At 40.7% G+C, this 18,883-nt stretch overlaps 1 protein-coding gene across 8 annotated transcripts in view; it reads right to left on the reverse strand.

Annotated features, from left to right (window-relative positions):
* The window catches only part of TTC7B (tetratricopeptide repeat domain 7B), a 178,621-nt gene that overhangs the window by 87,679 nt on the left and 72,059 nt on the right, over positions 1-18,883 (reverse strand). For all 8 annotated transcript variants that reach the window (XM_061611948.1, XM_061611949.1, XM_061611947.1 and 5 more), the window contains 3 exons: positions 8,229-8,312; positions 3,674-3,778; positions 141-258 (listed from right to left, as the gene is read on the reverse strand). In XM_061611948.1, coding sequence (XP_061467932.1) covers positions 141-258; positions 3,674-3,778; positions 8,229-8,312 — 307 coding nt within the window. The remainder of the gene's footprint in view (positions 1-140; positions 259-3,673; positions 3,779-8,228; positions 8,313-18,883) is intronic.

Here is an 18,883-nt window from a genome sequence, read left to right on the forward strand (position 1 = left end):
CAAGCATTCAATATTTTTAAAAACATATTGCATAAAAAGTTGGGACATACAATGCATCCTTGTAATTGTCTGACATGTTTCTAAACTCTACACATTGTTGCTATTTTTCCCTTTTAAATTGATGGTTTTGACACACTTACCATCTGTAGCTTGTAGGCTGTAAGTAAGTCCCAGGGCTAAGAAGCCTTTGGCTTTGAACTCTGATGTTTTGTCCCCCATATCAACCACCATTCTGGCAAATCTTTCTGCTTCTTCTAACTAAAAGAAAAAACATAGATTTATATTGGATGAGTAATAGGCAGAACTCGCCCCCTCCACATGGTTCTATATCTGATTTACATGGAGTCTGTTTAAATGTTAAATTAATTTGACTGATGTTCTCTGTTATTAGTGGGTAGACAGAATCATGTGGGATGTAGGACAGATACAGAAAAATAACCTGGCTCCCAAGTCAATCAATTTTGACCTGGAATATCCAAATGAGAAATATTCACATCCACCCTAAGGGCAGAGCATGCATTAGGGATGGGCTTTGGTTGCTGGATCCTATCCGTTTGAATTCTAACAGTCTGGTTTTCAGTATCAATTCGCCATTTTTTGTTTGTTTTCCTGATTGTTTGCACAACTGCTGATTCACAGACATTTTTTCCCAGCAAAACTAATAACGCAATTGTTAATGAAAATGCTTATGCTGTAGGCACTTATTCTATTAAGTTAAATTAAGAATGCATCAGCTTAGAGAAAAGCTGATTATGAAGACAGTAACATAAAATTTAGAACCAATTTTTTTTAAAAAACCTACACCAATGACAGCCACGACCCCCTGCAAGAAATCAATGCTGTTCTGAAAAAAATGCAGATTGTCAGATTATGTCAAAATCCAGTAATAATTCCAATTTAGTGACTATTCTCCCCCATCTCTAGCATGCATTATGTAAAAAGCAAATAATAAATCTAGCTTTGATGGTGGTAGAATTCTCTAAGTCTGACTGTGGGCAGGGGGGCAGGGATGGGACTCTGTCTCATAAACAATACACAATCAATCCATTTTTTTAAAAAGGCATGTCAAACAAAGCACACCATTACAGGTAATCCACAATCTTATGGGAATTCACCAACAGGCAAAAAATTGTTGCTGTTTAGGAACCTACCTATAGCCAACAGATATTTCTATCAAACTTTAAAAAGCAGGGAAATTGGGCAGCTATAGTGAATGCATCAGGGGAGCAGGAGACCTGACCTCCTCTCTGAGATATTGGACTGCCCTACAAAATTGTCAAAATGCAAACACAATTTGGGGTGGTCTTTCACAGTCCAATCCACTTCCTGTATATGGGTATGTTCTTAAACTGTAAGGGTTTTTTTTTGCCTATTAATGAATTTCTCTGCTTTTTAATCCGGGAGGTATGGGGTCTTGTGTAAATCTGCTGGGAATAGATTGTTTATTTCCATGCTTATGGAGTTCAGTGGGATTTACTTCTCTGCAATCATGCTCAGAATAGGCAAAACTGACAACGGGGAAGGAGGAGAACAGGGAGGGAGGGAGGGCTGGAGTGAGCAGGGGAGGAGGAAGAAGGAAGAGGGGAGGGGGGAGGGGAAAGGCAGGTCTGATTTGCATGCTTATGAGTTCAATGGGATTTACTCCCATGCAATCATGCTTAGGATAGGTGAAACTGAACACTGGGGAAGAGGAGAAGGGGGAGGGGAGAGAAGGAAGGACAGAGAAAGGAGTGGGAGGGAATTGGAAAGGGAGGGGTGAGGGGGCAGGAGGGGAAAAGGGAGGGGGAGTGGAAAGGGAGGGGTGAGGGGGCAGGAGGGGAAAAGGGAGGGGGAGGGGAAGGGGAGGAGGGAAGGGGAGGTGTGATCATTTGGATGCTTATTGAGTTCAGTGGGATTTACTCCTGTGCAATCATGCTTAGGCAAAACTGACTACGGGGGAGGAGGAGGAGGAGGAGAAGGGGAGAGGAGAGGGAAGAGGGAGCGGGGGGCAAAGGAAGGGGGAAGGAAGGGTCAAGAGAGAGGGGATAGGAGGGGAGGGCATGTTTGATCATTTGCATGCTTTTTGAGTTCAGTGGGATTTACTTCTGTACAATCATACTTAGGATAGGTGAAACTAACCTGGGGAGGGACAAGGAGGGGGTGGAGGGGGAATGGGTAGGAGGAAGGTGGAGAGAAGAGGGAGGGAGATTGGGTGGATGGGCACTGGGCAGAGGGAAAGCCCCTTTTATTTCCAAAAGGAAAACATTGTGAACAATATCATTGTTTTTCAAGCCTTCCCCCACCTTTTTGTTCTACAGCAGGCTCATGTAGTCTCCCACCGAAATCTAAACCGAAGTTGTCAATGGCCACATCCACACCAGACCTTTATTTCACTTTAGACAGACATGGCTTCCCCCAAAGAATCCTGGGAAGTGTCATTTATGAAGGGTGCTGAGAGTTGCTAGGAGAGGCCCTATTCTCCTCACAGAGCTACAATCCCCAGAAGAGGGGCTGACTGTTAAATCACTCTGGCCACTGGAGCTCTGTCAAGGGAATAGGAGTCTCCTAACAACTCTCAGAACCCTTCACAAATGACTTTTCCCAGGATTCTTTGGAGGAAGCCATGACTGCGTAAAGTGAAATAAATGTCTGGCGTGGGTGTGGCAATTTGATTAGCCAAGCCAAACAGCTGTGAGTCTGGCTTTTAGAACACTGACAGTTGGTTCTTACTGAGCATACCCTTATCACTGATTCGATGTTAAATTTCTTAAATTAATTAAAAATCATCCAAGGCATTTTTAAAAAAACTTTTAAACTGCAAAACATGAAGGTCAGAGTATGGGGCAAGGGGAGTAGTAGGATTACAGGTATTTTGTGAACATGGCTGATTTTTAATTAATTTCAACAAATTATGAGACCACTGACAGAAAAATGTCCAAAACGGGTCTGGATTTCCCCCCTCTTGTTTCACACTTTGAACTCTTGATCCTCTCTGACTGCTTTGAAAACTCTCTGACTGCCATGAAAATGTACAGGATTGTTAAGCAAGAGTTTCTGAGTTCAGGACTATACGTTTTGTAAGGTTTTGTTCTGAAATGAGGTTATGGGAAGCAGCAGAATGGCATGGGGATATTTTCAATTTAAATTGCGGAATGTGAAAATCCATGCTAGCTATAGTAGTATAATAAGCACGCAAAAAAGGTAGCAATCAGATGAATTTTGAAAAAATCTCAACCTTTGCCTAGGCAACCTGCACACTACCATTCTTTGAGAATGTTGATGTATTCCAGAAAGAGAGTCACACATGCACAATAATTACAAGTCAGTTTAGAATTCTTATCAAAATACATTTTTTCAAGCATTCTCCAATGCTACTCGCAGTTGCCAACCTATTTCCAATCTGAACCAAGTTTACTCATCTCTAGAAATTAGTTTGACATTCAGCCCATGGTGCTGTAAAACATGACAAAGAGTACAAGAGTGGTTGGAGATCTTTATTTTCTGTTAAAAGTATATTCCTTTCAATCTCATATATTCTTGGAAATGTGACATTTTGACCTGGCAGAAGTAATCACTAAAGCTAAGTGTACTGAATAGAAATAACACTGAATTAAAAGAAGCAAAAAAATGGCATGTGCACATGTATTTTTAAATGCTCATTTTTCTTGACTCTGAGAACTAATAAACAACTTACCCAGTGAAGGGATCCCATGCATAATTTGGCAGCAAGAAGTGGGATTGTGGCGTCATCTGGTTTCAATCGTATACACTCTTTCAAGACCTTCACAGCTCGAGCAGACTGTACAAAAACATGTCTCAGGATAAGGCAACCAGGGTAGTAGAATATAGTAAGAACTTTGCAATTTGCCATTTTAGCCCCTTCCAAACTATAACTAACAAATAATAAACAAATTTCAAATAAAAGTCATTGGTTTAATTCCACAATAGGATCAACACCTACAAATCTGATTTTGTGGGTGTTTTTTTTAGAGAATGGAACAGGTCCTGCATCCTGTGCAACACAGCCAGGTTGGCAAGGTGTTGGGTACCAAGCTATGTGTATAATTCCCAAGCCATAGACAAGCCAGAAAGTGGTCTTTAAGAGACAAAGGAACACTGCCACACAGATATCTACCAATAACCAGTCTAGTATAAACAAACAAAAATACAGAAAAAACTAGCAAGATCTGCATCTGTGTTGGAATTTCTTTTCAATATGTTTTTAAAGCTTTTTGAAAAAAAGGTTAAAGATGTTTTGTTTTAATATATTTTAACATCTGTTTTTAAAATCTTTTAGAGTGTTTTTAGTGCTGCCCTGGGCTCCTTCCAGGAGGAAGGGTGGAATATAAATTTAATAAAAAATAAATGAATGAATCTGAAAAATATTCTATCTGCCATTACTTCTCTTCCACTTGCTGTTGCTGTTAAGTGCCTTCAAGTCAGTTACAACTTATGGCGACCCTATGAATCAGCGACCTCCAATAGCATCTGGTATAAACCACCCTGTTCAGATCTTGTAAGTTCAGTTCTGTGGCTTTCTTTATAGAATCAATCCATCTCTTGTTTGGTCTTCCTCTTTCTACTCCCTTCTGTTTTTACCAGCATTATTGTCTTTTCTAGTGAATCATGTCTTCTCATTATGTGTTCAAAGTATGATAACTTCAGTTTCATTATTTTAGCTTCTAGTGACAGTTCTGGTTTAATTTGTTCTAACAACCAATTATTTGTCTTGTTTGCGGTTCATAGTACCCACAAAGCTCTCCTCCAACACCACATTTCAAATGAGATGATTTTTCTCTTATCAGCTTTATTCACTGTCCAACTTTCACATCCATACGTAGAGATCAGGAATACCATGGTCTGAATGATCCTGACTTTAATGTCCAGTGATACATCTTTGCATTTGAGGACCTTTTCTAGTTCTCTCATAGTTGCCCTCCCCAGTCCTAGACTTCTTCTGATTTCTTGACTATTGTCTCTATTTTGGTTAATGACTGTGCCAAGATAATGCTTGACGAGTTCAACATTCTCATTGTCAACTTTAAAGTTACATAAATCTTCTGTTGTCATTACTTTAGTCTTCTTGACGTTCAGCTGTAGTCCTGCTTTTGTGCTTTCCTCTTTAACTTTCAACAGCACTAGTTTCAAATCATTACTGGTTTCTGCTAAGAGTATGGTGTCGTCTGCATATCTTAAATTATTAATATTTCTCCCTCCAATATTCACACCTCCTTCATCTTGGTCCAATCCCACTTTCCGTATGATATGTTCTGCATATAGATTAAACAACTAGGGTGATAAAATACACCCGTCTCACACTCCTTCCGATTCGGAACAAGTCGGTTTCTCCATATTCTGTCCTTACAGTAGCCTCTTGTCCAGAGTATAGGTTGTGCATGAGAACAATCAGATGCTGTGGCACCCCCATTGCTTTTAAAGCATTCCATAGTTTTTTCATGATCTACACAATCAACAGCTTTGCTGTAATCTATAAAGCACAGGGTGATTTTCTTCTGAAATTCCTTGGTCCTTTCCATTATCCAACATATGTTTGTGATATGATCTCTGGTACCTCATACTTTTCTAAATCCAGCTTGGACATCTAGCATTTCTCACTCCACGTATGGTAAGGGCCTTTGTTGTAGAATCTTGAGCATTACTTTACTTGCATAGGATATTAAGGCAATAATTCGATAATTACTGCATTCCCTGGGATTCCCTTTCTTCGGAATTGCGATATATATTGAATGTTTCCATTCTGTGGGCCATTGTTTAGTTTTCCATATTTGTTGACAAATTTTTGTGAAAATTAATTAATTAAGAGTAGCTTTCACCTCATATTCTAACATTTCTGGGTCTTCATCATCTGTCATCCCTGCATCTCTTTTATAGAGTTCTTCAGTGTATTGCTTCCATCTTCCTTTTATTTCATCTCGGTCAGTCAGTGTGTTCCCCTGTTGATTATTCAACATCCCTGCTCTTGGGTTAAATTTCCCTTTCATTTCTCTAATCTTTTGGAATAAGGTTCTTGTTCTACCCTTTTTCTTGTCCTCTTCTATTTCTATACAATAACTATTGTAATAGTTCTCTTTGTCCCTACATACTAGGCACTGTATTACTGCATTTAGGATCCTGACTGTGTTTCTATCTCCTTTTCTTTTCCTTTCTTTCTTTAACCATTTTAAGCATTTCGTCAGTCATCCATTGAGGTCTTTCTGAAAACCCTATCTGTAGGGTCACCATAAGTCGGGATCGACTTGAAGGCAGTCCATCGTCTTTTTGCTTTCTTCCCTGATAATGTCTCTGACTTCAGCCCACAGTTCTTCTAGTTTTCTCTCAACTAAGTTTAAAGGGTCAAATCTGTTCCTTATTTGATCTTTATATTCTTCTGGGATGTTATTTAAATTGTATTTTGGTATTATGATTGCTTTGTTGTTCTTCGTTAGCTTTACTACGATTTTCTATATTACCAGTTCATGACCTGTATCGCAGTTTGCTCCTGGACTTGTTTTTGCATAAAGTATGGAACTTCTCCAGCTTATGATACCAATTATATAATCAATTTGATTCCTATATTGACCCATTTGTGATGGTCATGTGTACAGGTGTCTTTTCGGTTGGTCAAAAAATGTGTTTGCAAGAAACACATTATTTGCTTTGCAGAATTCAGTAAGTCTTTCTGCTGCTTCATTTCTATCTCCTAAGCCCCATTTCCCCACAATTCCTAGTTCTTCTCTGTTCCCCACTTTTGCGTTGCAGTCCCCCATGATTATCAGTACATCTTGTTTTGGTGTGTGATCAATTTCTTCCTGTACTTCTGCGTAAAACCTTCTTCCGTGTTTGCAGTTGGAGCATAGACTTGAATGATGGTTATGCTAATAGTTTCCCATTTAATCTCATTAATATCGCTATCTCAGACCTTGCGCTATAGCTCTTAATTGCTTTTGCTACATCACTTCTCACTATTAAAGAAACCCCGTTTCTTCTTAATTTCTCATATCCTGCATAAAATATTTTGTAGTTGTCTGATTGAAAATGTCCCATTCCCGGCCATTTTAATTCACTCATGCAAAGTATTGTAATGTTGATGCGTTCCATTTCTTGCTTGACAATTTCTAACTTTCCTTGGTTCATGCTTCTCACATTCCATGTTCCTATTGTGTATGTCATACAACTCCAGACTCTCCTTTTTCATCTGTGCGCATCAGCCTCCAGGCTTCATTTGGCTTCGACCCAGTGGTGTCATTAGTCACAGTGCTACTCGTACTTGTCTGTTGTTCTTCCCCAGTAGCTCACTGAATGCCATCTGACCTGGGGGGGTCTCGTCTTCCAGCACTATCTTGTGTTGCATTTTGGATACTCTGTTCATAGGGTTTTCGTGGTAAGAGATATTCAGAGGTGGTTTACCATTGCCTTTCTCTGAGTTTGGATGCATCTTAGTCTGGTTTCTCAGCTTTGACTATTCTGCCTTGGGTGACCCTGCTAGGAGTCTGGCCTCTTGGTCTAGACTCCTGACGGCATTGCTGTCAGCTTCTTTGACACTCTCAAACCCCTCACCACATTAAGGTGTGCATCCTAGATCATATCATAGGAACTAGATCATAGTGATCCTAGATCACAGTGTGCATCCTAGATCATAGTCCATATCCTAGATCATAGTCCTTTATGATCCTAGATCATAGTCCTTTGACTAGGCTCTGTTTTTTCAGCCTAACTTCTGTTCCATTTCTGTCCCTTTATAGGTGAACAGACTGCTCTATAGTACATAAAGGAAAAGGAACAAAAGGGGGAAAATATTTAAAAACTAGAGAATAAATGAAGGCTATTTCATAGTTCTATCCATTTAGTTATCAAGTGCTTTTCTCAATTAAAAAGGGGGATTCCTGGATATAATGTTGGACAGAGACTGTGACTGAAAACACAGCTCAGACAGGGATTCATTTTAACACATATAATAATATAATAAAATAATTTCAAGGCACACTTCATTTGAAACAAACAAAAAGTACAATCCAACCTCTTTCAGTAGTATATTTAGCCAAATAATGAGCATATTAAAGTCTTTGCCACACTGAAATTGCATGAGAACAGTAAATGTGGCTTTGAAGTTCTTTGGTGTTAAACAGAACTACAGCTGCAATCCTGCACCCAATTACAGATCCCTAAATACCACTAATTCAGTGTGGGTAGGATTACAGCCCATATTATTACCAGCAGCCATCAATAAAACAAAATCTGCAGAGACCTACTTTTCCGGCTGCCATTAAGGACAGGGCAAACTGATACCAAAGATGGAATTCTTCAAATGCAAATTTCATAGCTCTTTCCAAGCACTACAACAAGAAGGAACAAAAATAGCTATTGTCAGTTAATTAAATGAGTAGCATGCATCTTTCCATATTGACAATTCTGCCTTTAGTACCCCAGAAACAAGTAAAGGTTATAAAGCACATCACTTTTTACAAGTGATATATAAATGACCAACAACTCAAAACTCACAGTACTGAAAGCCAGAGTGCAGAATATAAATAACTGAGGACTACTTTTTCATTTTCATGACTTGCAAAAGGCACATTGCTACATTAACCAAAAGTATTTTTTGTTTTGTTTCATTTAAAAAAAAATGCATTACAACTTTTAACTCAGCATTTTCTTTTTTACACATTTTTTGCTAACCCATCTTTTTCTCTAGTTGCCCTACAGCACATAATAATTTCTCTCCTTTCTCTGCACCACTACAGGCTTCTTCAAAAATGATCCCATCTCTCTAACAATCATCCCTTCCTTTCTCTTTCAACAAGATAGCCGGCTTTCTCTGCACACCAAAGTGTACAACTCTCTTTTACTATCAGTTCCATCACAGGTCTGCATTAACAGGACCACAGAAAGGGGAAACAGTCTTAGCCCATACACAAAGGCCAGGTTTACACAGCCATATCCTAGCTTGAAAACATCAAGCAATGTCTTAATGTTCTGGTTAGTTCATAAGCCATTAACCATGATTTCCAGGTTTGTGTGTGATGGTTCAGCCCTTTGTTTGCTGGACAGAGCAAAGCAGCAGGGACAGGAGTGCATGTGGGTACAATGAGGAAGGGAAGCCCTTTCTAAGTGCACAGAGAGGAACATATGCTACATGACCATGAATGAAGCTTCCTGCAAGGCAGGATCACTGCTTTCTCTTGTGTGGGCTCCACTTTCTCAGTGCACAGAGATTAATTGCTAGTCAACCTCTGTGTGTGTGTGTGAATGGAGGGGTATTTGTGTGAAGGAAACAATATGATGTGTGACTGTGGTGTGTGCAACAATGGGGTGCATGTGTGCTTTGGCCCATCCACTTTGGGGGTGGAATCCAGTGTAGTACTAAGACAATAGTTTCATCAGTGCAAGGATTTTCTGCTTGACCAACAGAATGTTCTCCTCCCCCAGTGTGCCCCCAAAATCTGTTGGGGAGGGTGTGGGGATGAGGGGGATGACGTCCTGTTGCACAAGTGGAAATTCTTGCACTGAAGGGATTCACTAGTAGCATAGCACCCTGAGTGTTTGCCCCACCTACTTTGAGCACTTGGTCCCTGACCATTTTCCCTCAAGGCAATTTGGCTTTTAAGGGAGAAAAGTTCCCTACCCCTGGTATTGGTAGTAGAAAATGGACAGGATGGGAGGCATACTGCAGATCTCTTGCCTAGAGACCACAAAACATGGAATGAACCCCATGTTTCCTACATATCACATAGCAGTCTCCCTCTCTCTGTACCACCACCATTGATTTCTTTGTACTTGTATCTCTGTTACAATTTTGATGGGTTTGGGCAAGCCTGAGATATTCCCAAAGATGTTGGGAAAGGCAACAATTAATTGTTTTTTGGAATTCTCCCAGGGAAGAGACCAAGGCACTGGCATGATAAGTTCTACAACAAAACAACCAAGGTAACATAATGAAATTAAGGATCATTAGCAATTTGCGTTTGCAATTTAGAGTTTCTAGAAGGAAATAATAATGAACATATGAAAAGGAATACAAAATGAGACACTGCATACCATCATCTCTCTTTTACTTTCCAGTTTGTTTCAACCTAGGATGATGTGAAATCGCTATTATGCAGAGACATTGTACTTGAATTCCATGTCATATTTTAGCATAGCCCAGCCAAAGAGCTTCTTCTGCAAGGAAATGCCACCCTGCACTACAACATAAACCTAAAACTTTCCAAACACATGCTTTACACCCTCTCCTTCCTTTTCTCTCTTTTATTTAGATGCGTTCAGAAAATTATGAGCAACTTGATGTAAATGTACTGCCTTCAAGTCGTTCCGACTTATGGCGACTCTATGAATAGGGTTTTCATGAGGCTGAGAGGCCCAAGGGCACTCAGCAAGTTTCATGGCTGTGTGGGGATTCGAACCCTGGTCTCCCAGGTTGTAGTCCAACACCTTAACCCAGCCTTTCCCAACCAGTGTGCCTCCAGATGTTGTTGGACCACAATTCCCATCTTTCCTGACCATTGGCAATGCTGGCTGAGGCTGATAGGAGTTGTGGTCCAACAACATCTGGAGGCACACTGGTTGGGAAAGGCTGCCTTAACCACTACACCACACTGGCAACTTAGCTTCTCTTTATTAAGGAATACAAGTCCTTACTTCTTTCAAAAAAGGCACATTTAAAGAAAACCTAACCTTAATTTTCCACATTATAGCAGACTGTTCATTCCATTGAGGAGAACCATTCTCTCTCTCTCTCTCTCTAACTCCTAGCATATTCCGTAAGCCACTTCATAATAAGCCCTTCATGCTGAGATTGATGCAGGGAAAAAAAGCCTCTCAGACACTTTAGATCACAAAGTGCATGGCTCCTGAAATCTCTGATTTATTCCAGTTCAGGAGCCCTACTGATCAAGATAACTGAATCAATAACACACAGGCTGGGAGGACAAAACTGAAGCTACCTTTATGCGTCCATAAAAAGAGTAAGGTAAAGGAAAATCAATGAAAGTATAACAAGAAAGTTCCAAAGTAGGTTCAGGTCATAAATATGACCTTTCAGAGTAACAACATAAGATCAAAACTAGAAAAGTGAGAAATGAGGTCATCTCTCCAAAATATTCCCATACAAAAAGGAATTTGGCTATTATAACTATCACGGTGTTGCCCTGGCAAGTACTCTGAATATTTTCATGCAAAGTCTGAAAAACTTTCTAACATCATGTTGCTTGACTTGCTCAGCTTCTCACAAACGCATACACCAGTTCTGCATCTACTTATTATGGTCTATTTTTTTTAATTGACAAGACTGAAAATACGTTTCCTCACAAATATAGCACAATATTCTCTTTTCCCGCAACAAGCCCCATTCTGTATGTACAGAATTCATAGACATTCATTGCTAGTCCTTCTCAGAGCAGACCCACTGAAGAAAATAGACATGACTAACAGGTCTATTCATTTCCAAGGGTCTACTCTTATTTCAACAGAATACAACCCACTGTGTTGTATTCACCTAAGTGAATACTCAGAGTAGACTACGGTTGCCAGGTATGTGATTTTTGCCCACAGACTTTGGATTTTTGGGGTCCTCTCCGGGTGAGTCATCTCAATCTCAGGACTCTCAGCTTTCATTTTAAAAACAGGTTTCTAGGTGGTCTGGTTCAAGAGACATACACCAAAATGTCAGTCACCCCCTGCTGCAACTTCTGTTAAATGAGCTCATAGCTGCCTGCTCTAACCCTGCCTTTTCAGGTTTGTAGCCAATAAGTGAAGTCAGGGTTATAATTGACAAGGGATTTGTTGACCTCCAGGCAAGAGCTAGAACCCACTGCAAGGGCAGAAAACTGTTGTTTTTTCCTACTTGTCTGAAGATCTCATAAACTGAGCAAGCTAAAGTTTCTTTCTCTCTTGTGTGCAGGAGATCTAAATGTCATTACAATGTGTTGTGCTTTTTTAATTATGAGGAGTCAAACAAGTTTAAATTTTCCTGGGCTGTTGAAGAGGGCAGTTATTTGTCTAATTCATAGGTTTTGAAAAGCTCACTTTTCTGGTAGTAAAGCTGCAATGCTAATTCCACATACGAGGAATAAACCCCATTGAATTCAATAGGTTTTACTTTTGAGTAGTCATGGTTAGGATTGTGCTGTAAATCAATGGAACTTTTGAGTGAACATAGCAAAGGATATTGTTGTGAATCCTTCTCTCCCTCTCCAATCCTATTTTTAAAGGAATTAGGGAGGGCTTACCTAGGTGTCACTGATTTTATTTTTTAGGAAACTGATATTGATTTCATTTAAAAAATATATATTCTGCAATGATCAACTGGTTTTAACAATAAACTATTATAGGGAGTGTGTGTATTTTATTTCTCCAGTGTGTGTATATGGAATCTTTCCAACATCCCTGTGTGGTTAGGGTTGCCGACTGGAAACCAAGGCAACTCACAACAAGAAATAAATCCCTTTAAAATCCAATAACTATAAAAACAAGTATAAATCAGTTGCAAAACAGCTTAAAGTGGTATGATTCAGAATTTTGGGTTGGGTGAGTGAAATTCCTTATCACTTGAGGTTGCAGTTCTGTGTGGAATGGTGCCCAGTCCCAGACATTTCTCCATCAAATAAATCTGTCCGGGCCAAATGGTCACTCAACTTGGAGTCAAAAGTTAAAGGAATTCTACATTCAGAGAAAATTGTTAACCTTCGACAAACTATTACAGCAGAAACTCAAGTAACAAATATACTCGCACTTTACCACGAATTGTCCATAGAATTACAAAAGACTTTTAATTTTAAATCTAACTTAGCAACTAAATCCGGCTTCTCAAGATCTCATACTAACTCTTGGTTTGACCAAGAGTGCCATGATATGAGAACTCTCCTAGTGGAAGAATACAAAAGATACAGAAAATTAGAGCTCACTGTAATCGCTCAGGAATATGCCCCTTCTATGATGAGCTTCCGCCGGGCCTTGAAGACCTGGCTCTTCAGGCAGGCTTTTGGGGTGGGGTGGGTTTTACTGTTATGGCTTTAAATTTTAACATTTTAATGTATTGCTTTTTTATCTTGTACGTCGCCCAGACTGGCTGGACAACCAGCCAGATGGGCGACTAATCAATCAATCAATCAATCAATCAATCAATCAATCAATCAATCAATCAATCAATCAAATGGCCATGAAGAAAAAATACAAATCGCTGATTAAAAGCAAAAAGAACTTAGCCCAAATAAACCAGTGGAAAACATTAATACCGAATTCAAAAACCAAAGATATGTCCACCTTTTGGCGACTTGTTAATAGAGGTTGGCCCAACCAATCTCGGAGTCCGGTATACCACATTCCCGTACAAACTTGGGAGTCCTATTTCCATAACATTCATATAAGAGTGCAGGAATGTGAGCCTTTCTCTCGGAATTATTTGAACGATTTACCGGTTTGGCCCCCTGTCTCTCCTAAAGAAGTAACCTCTTTAATAGCAAGATTGAAAGAAGGCAAGGTCCCTGGTCCGGACAATATCCTGCCAGAAACATTTAAGCGACACACTGAATGGTGGGCCCCAGTTTTAGCCGCTCTTTTCACGGCAATCGATCATACGGCCAAAATTCCAGAAGATTGGGGGCTAGCTACTGTAATCCCAATCTATAAAAGAGGATCACGATCTGACCCAGCTAACTACAGGCCAATCAGCCTGCTGAATACAATCAGCAAACTATATGCCTTACATCTTCTGGATAAATTACAGACTTGGTTGGCCCAGGAGAACATATTGGCAGATGAACAAGCGGCGTTCAGAGGAGAACGCTCCACAATTGACCACCTATTTGTTATACAACACCTGGTGGAGAAACTAAAAAGGGGAGTGCCCTATATGTGGCTTTTATAGATTTTAAACAAGCTTTTGATCTTATACCCAGGAATAAACTATGGGAAAAGTTTGAGACAACCAACATAGACGACTTTTAATGTTGATACGTTCACTCCATGAAAATACCAGACTATGGGTCAGATGCGATAACATAGGACATTTGACTAAACCAATTCCCACCTACGAGGGAGTCAAACAGGGATGTGTTTTAGCTCCCTCTTTATTTAACTTTTATGTAAACTCCATGGTCGATTCTTTGGCGCAGACTGCATCACAACCACCAACTCTAGCTAATAGAATGATATCTACATTACTTTACGCTGATGATGCAATTCTGCTATCACTAACTTGCAGTGGACTACGACGCCTGTTGCGTGCATTGGCGGATCATTGTGCCAAAGACCACCTAATTATTAACCATACTAAAACAAAAGTACTGGTCTTTACTAAAAGTAAGGTGAGACATAACTGGCAATTGAACAGACTGAAAATCGAACAGGTTTCATCCTTCCGATACCTGGGGGTGACTTTCCACGCTTCAGGTTCATGGCATTTCCATATCAAGAATACCATCATGATCGCGCGGAGGACCTCCAAAGCACTTCTCTCTTTTTTTCATACTAAGGTAGACAACACATCTCTTCTACCATCCAAGTGTTTGTGGCGAAGGTTATTTCCCAATTGATGTATGGCACACAGATATTAACTTTTCCAAAATCAGTCCCTTTCGAACCTATACAGACAAAATTCCTGAGGGCTGTTTTTGGGATCCCATCATGTGTCTCAAATGCGATAGTAAGAATGGAAGCCGGTCTCCCTTCCATCGAAGCTCGAATTTGGAAACTTAAAATAAAGTGGTGGCTAAAACTCCAATTCTCACCTGTAGGCTTGGCTCCCTTAGTACTCTCTGACACCTTTCAATCGTCCTGGCACAAGTCAGTGATTAAGAAAGTGTCATCTCTCAGCTTTTCGCCTGCCAACATTTACAACTTAGGATATGTTAAAGCATGGCCAGCTATGTCCCAACGCATAATGGACATAGAACTGCAAACCCAACTATCTGTGTCATCTAGCAAGCTCGATACCATCACCTTTTCCAGGGGCTTTGCCCCTGCTCAATACCTTAGTCACCTCCTTATTGCCAGATATAGAAGAGCTTTTACCATTGCGAGATTCAACGTGATGCCGTCAGCTTTACTTGAGGGTAGGTTTTGTGGGGTCCCATGCTCGGATAGGCTGTGCCCATGTGGAACTGGAGAAACTGAGACAATATCCCATGTCCTTTTATACTGTACTTTCTACCAAGATATCCGCACTTGCAGCATTACTCCTATCATTCAATCGATACCTGGCCGCGACTCATTATACTATACAAGACATTTACTGCAAGATCGCCACCCTCAGATTACATACATCGTTGCTAAGTTGGATCCCCAAGAGTTGAATAACTTTAGCCCAGTCTCTAATTTACCATTTCTGGGCAAGGTGATTGAAAGAGTGGTGGCTGAACAGTTACAGACACACTTGGATGAAGCAGATTATTTAGATCCATTCCAATCGGGTTTCAGGACTGGACATGGAACGGAAACAGCCTTGGTTGCCCTGGTGGATGATATGAGGAGGGCGTTGGATAAGGGAGAATTCACCTTCCTCGTCCTCCTGGATCTCTCAGCGGCTTTCGATACCGTTGACCACGGTATCCTTTTAGATCGCCTGGAGGGATTAGGATTAGGAATAGGGGGCACTGTTTTACGGTGGCTCCGTTCCTATCTCTCAGACAGGCACCAACGGGTGGCATTGGGGGATGAGGTTTCAGGCCCTTGGCCTCTCAACTGTGGAGTGCCACAGGGCTCTATCCTCTCCCCCATGCTATTCAACATCTATGTAAAGCTGCTGGGGGCCATCATCAGGAGATTTGGGCTGCGGTGCCACCAATATGCGGATGACACTCAGCTCTATCTCTCGTTTAAGTCCTCACCAGAGTTGGCAGTGGACACCATTTCCAAGTGCCTGGAATCCGTAAATGAATGGATGGGAAGGAATAGGCTGAAACTAAATCCCGACAAGACCGAGGTGTTGCTCGTGGGAGACAGGGGCAGGTTGGGGGATATAGACCTGGTGTTCAATGGGGTAAAATTGCCCCTAAAAGACCAGGTCCGCAGCCTTGGGGTCATTCTTGACTCCTGGCTGTCCATGGAGGCTCAGGTCTCGGCAGTGAGCCGGGCAGCTTGGTATCAATTACATCTGATAAGGAGACTGCAACCCTACCTTCCTGCCCATCTGCTCCCACGAGTGATACATGCCCTGGTCTTCTCCTGCTTAGACTACTGTAATGTGCTCTACGTGGGGTTACCCCTGAAAACGGTCCGGAAATTACAACTGATACAGAATGCGGCGGCACGTTTGATTAAGAACAGCCGTCGCCATGATCATATCACTCCGGTGTTAGTAGATCTACACTGGCTACCAGTTGCTTACCGGGCCCAATTCAAGGTGTTGGTGTTGACCTTCAAAGCCCTACACAGTTTTGGCCCAGTTTATCTGAAGGAGCGCCTCCAGCAGCACCAATTATGCCGCCTGACGAGATCAGCCACACAAGACCTTCTCTCGGTCCCACCACTTAAGATAGCGAGGCTGGTACGGACCAGAGAGAGGGCATTTTCGATTGTGGCCCCTACCCTCTGGAATTCCCTTCCTTTTGATCTTCGCCATGCCCCTTCCCTGATAGGTTTCTGCCGGGCCTTGAAGACCTGGCTGTTCAGGCAGGCCTATGGGATCTCTGGGGTAGGTTGTTTTTAATACTGGTACATTAATTACTGTTTTGGTTTTCATTGGTTTTTATTGTATTTTAATATGTAAATGTACGTCGCCTAGAGTGACCGATAATTCGGCCAGATAGGCGACTCATAAATAAAATTTTATTATTATTTATTATAAGTTCTGCGCCACAGCAATTATAATTCATAGAACACTGCTAAATCAAAAGTCCATATAAAGAGTATCGACACTGGTTTTAATTTGTTTTAAAAATGGTTTTAACTGTATGATGATATTGTATTGGCCATCGGCCGCAATAATAATAATAAAAAGAAACAGTTCTGTGCACACTACTCTATTTGAGTAAGCCCCGTTCAATACATTGGGACTTGCTTCTGAGTAAACATGCATAGGATTGCACTATAAATATCTTTACAGGTTGTGTAAATAATAAACCTCTTTGACAGTCATGCTTATATAATATTTCTTCATACTATGTCCCAATAAGTATCTAATATGAGGATTTGGGAACAAGAAGTTGGTGGGGAGAGAGAAGGAAGCGGAATAAAATAGTACAAAACTGAGCACAGGAGAAGGAAGAAGAGGAGTGTTTCATGAACTGTACAAGATAAAATCAGGCTTCAAAACTGCACAACCATTTTCCATTTATTTTAAAGATTACTTTGGAAGCTGAAACTGAACTATTTGATGCAGCAACATTCAGCCATGAACTGGGACCATCCAAATATTCTGACCTGATACAGTCATTTCACCACATCTTCATCTTGTAAATGGGCCATTTACTGTGCAGTCACAGGGAGACATTCTTCTAGTATTTCACAGTTGTTTGGTTTTGGGTTTTTTTACACAGTTGTTAGCAGCAGGGTCCTGATGAGTCCAAAGGCATACGCCATCCCCACCCCCTCAGAGAATTCCAGGTGAGTAAATTAAATTATTTTAACTTGGTCTCTTTTTAGAATATCTATTTCTTACCATCATTTTTATATACATGTTTATCTTTTCCACGTTTGCTTTTCGTGGATGATTTAAATTTAAATTTAAAAATCACTTCAAATATTCCACAACAGTCCAATCCTATACATCAAATGCGGGGAGCCTTTGGCCCTCTAGATATTGCTCAACTACAACTCCCATCATCCCTGGCAATTGGCCATACTTGCTAGGGCTGATGGGAGTTGCAGTTGAGCAACATCTGAAAGCCCAAAGGTTCTTTGGACCTGCTATGCATGCCTGCTCAGAAGCAAGCTTCAATGAATTCTGTTAGAATTATTGTCAGATAAGTGGGTATAGGGCTGTAGCCTTAGAAAACATTTAGAGATATTTAGTAAGAACCAGTATCTGCCCAAATAGCAGGATTTTGCGTGTGTGTGTATGTATCTATTATATGTGCATATATGTATTCTTTTAAAAGCAACAACATACCCTAAGAATTCGCTCAAAGATTGTTTTTCATCACAGAATCTAATTATAACATAATAGAAACATTCACGTTCATTTTCCATGTAGTGGGAGTTACTTTTAATTCAGCTAGGCTTTGAATCACTATGGTGATTTTCATAAAATAAAGGTCAGACATACGATGACTCATTGTGGCAGCAAAAACACAGAAAGCCTATCAAAGTAGCACGGTTTTAAAATCTCAGCTCTTAACCAATATTATTTTTAGAATTTGCACAAAAAACTTTTTCATCCAGTTGTACATTTTTACACTACAGGATGTCAACTGATAATCTCTGGGAAGAGCGGGAGCTTAAGGTATCTAGGTCTAAAACCATTTAGGGGTTTAAAGATCCAAACCAGCAGAGTGAATTGGGCCTGACAAATCAAATGTCAGTGAAGATGGTACAATATTGGTGGTATATGATATTGGAGCAAGTCCAATGGAGGCGCCCAGAGCACTGTCTGTTCCACCTGTACTGAATCAGCTTTGGTTATTGAGGTCTGAGGATGTGGACAAGCTGCTTGAAGTAGTGCAGCTGAACACCTGCCCCTTTGAGCCTTGCCCATATTGGCTTCTCAGACCTAGCCATAGAGAGTTGACTAGGAGGGTCCAGGGAGTGATCAATGCTTCACTGAAGGAGGGGGAGGTACCACCTGCTTTGAAGGAGGTAGCGGTGCATCCCCTCCTTGAGAGGAGTGGGCCCAGAAATATTAAACTATAGCCCAGTGGCAATTATCTCCTTTTGGGACAAGGTGCTTGAAAGGGTGGTGGTAGTTGAACTTCAAGTATGTTTGGAGGAAACGAATTCCTTAGATCCGTTCCGGTCTGGCTTCAGGCTAGCC

The sequence above is a fragment of the Rhineura floridana genome, chromosome 2, assembly GCF_030035675.1.
Source record: "Rhineura floridana isolate rRhiFlo1 chromosome 2, rRhiFlo1.hap2, whole genome shotgun sequence".
Taxonomy (NCBI): Eukaryota; Metazoa; Chordata; class Lepidosauria; order Squamata; family Rhineuridae; genus Rhineura; species Rhineura floridana.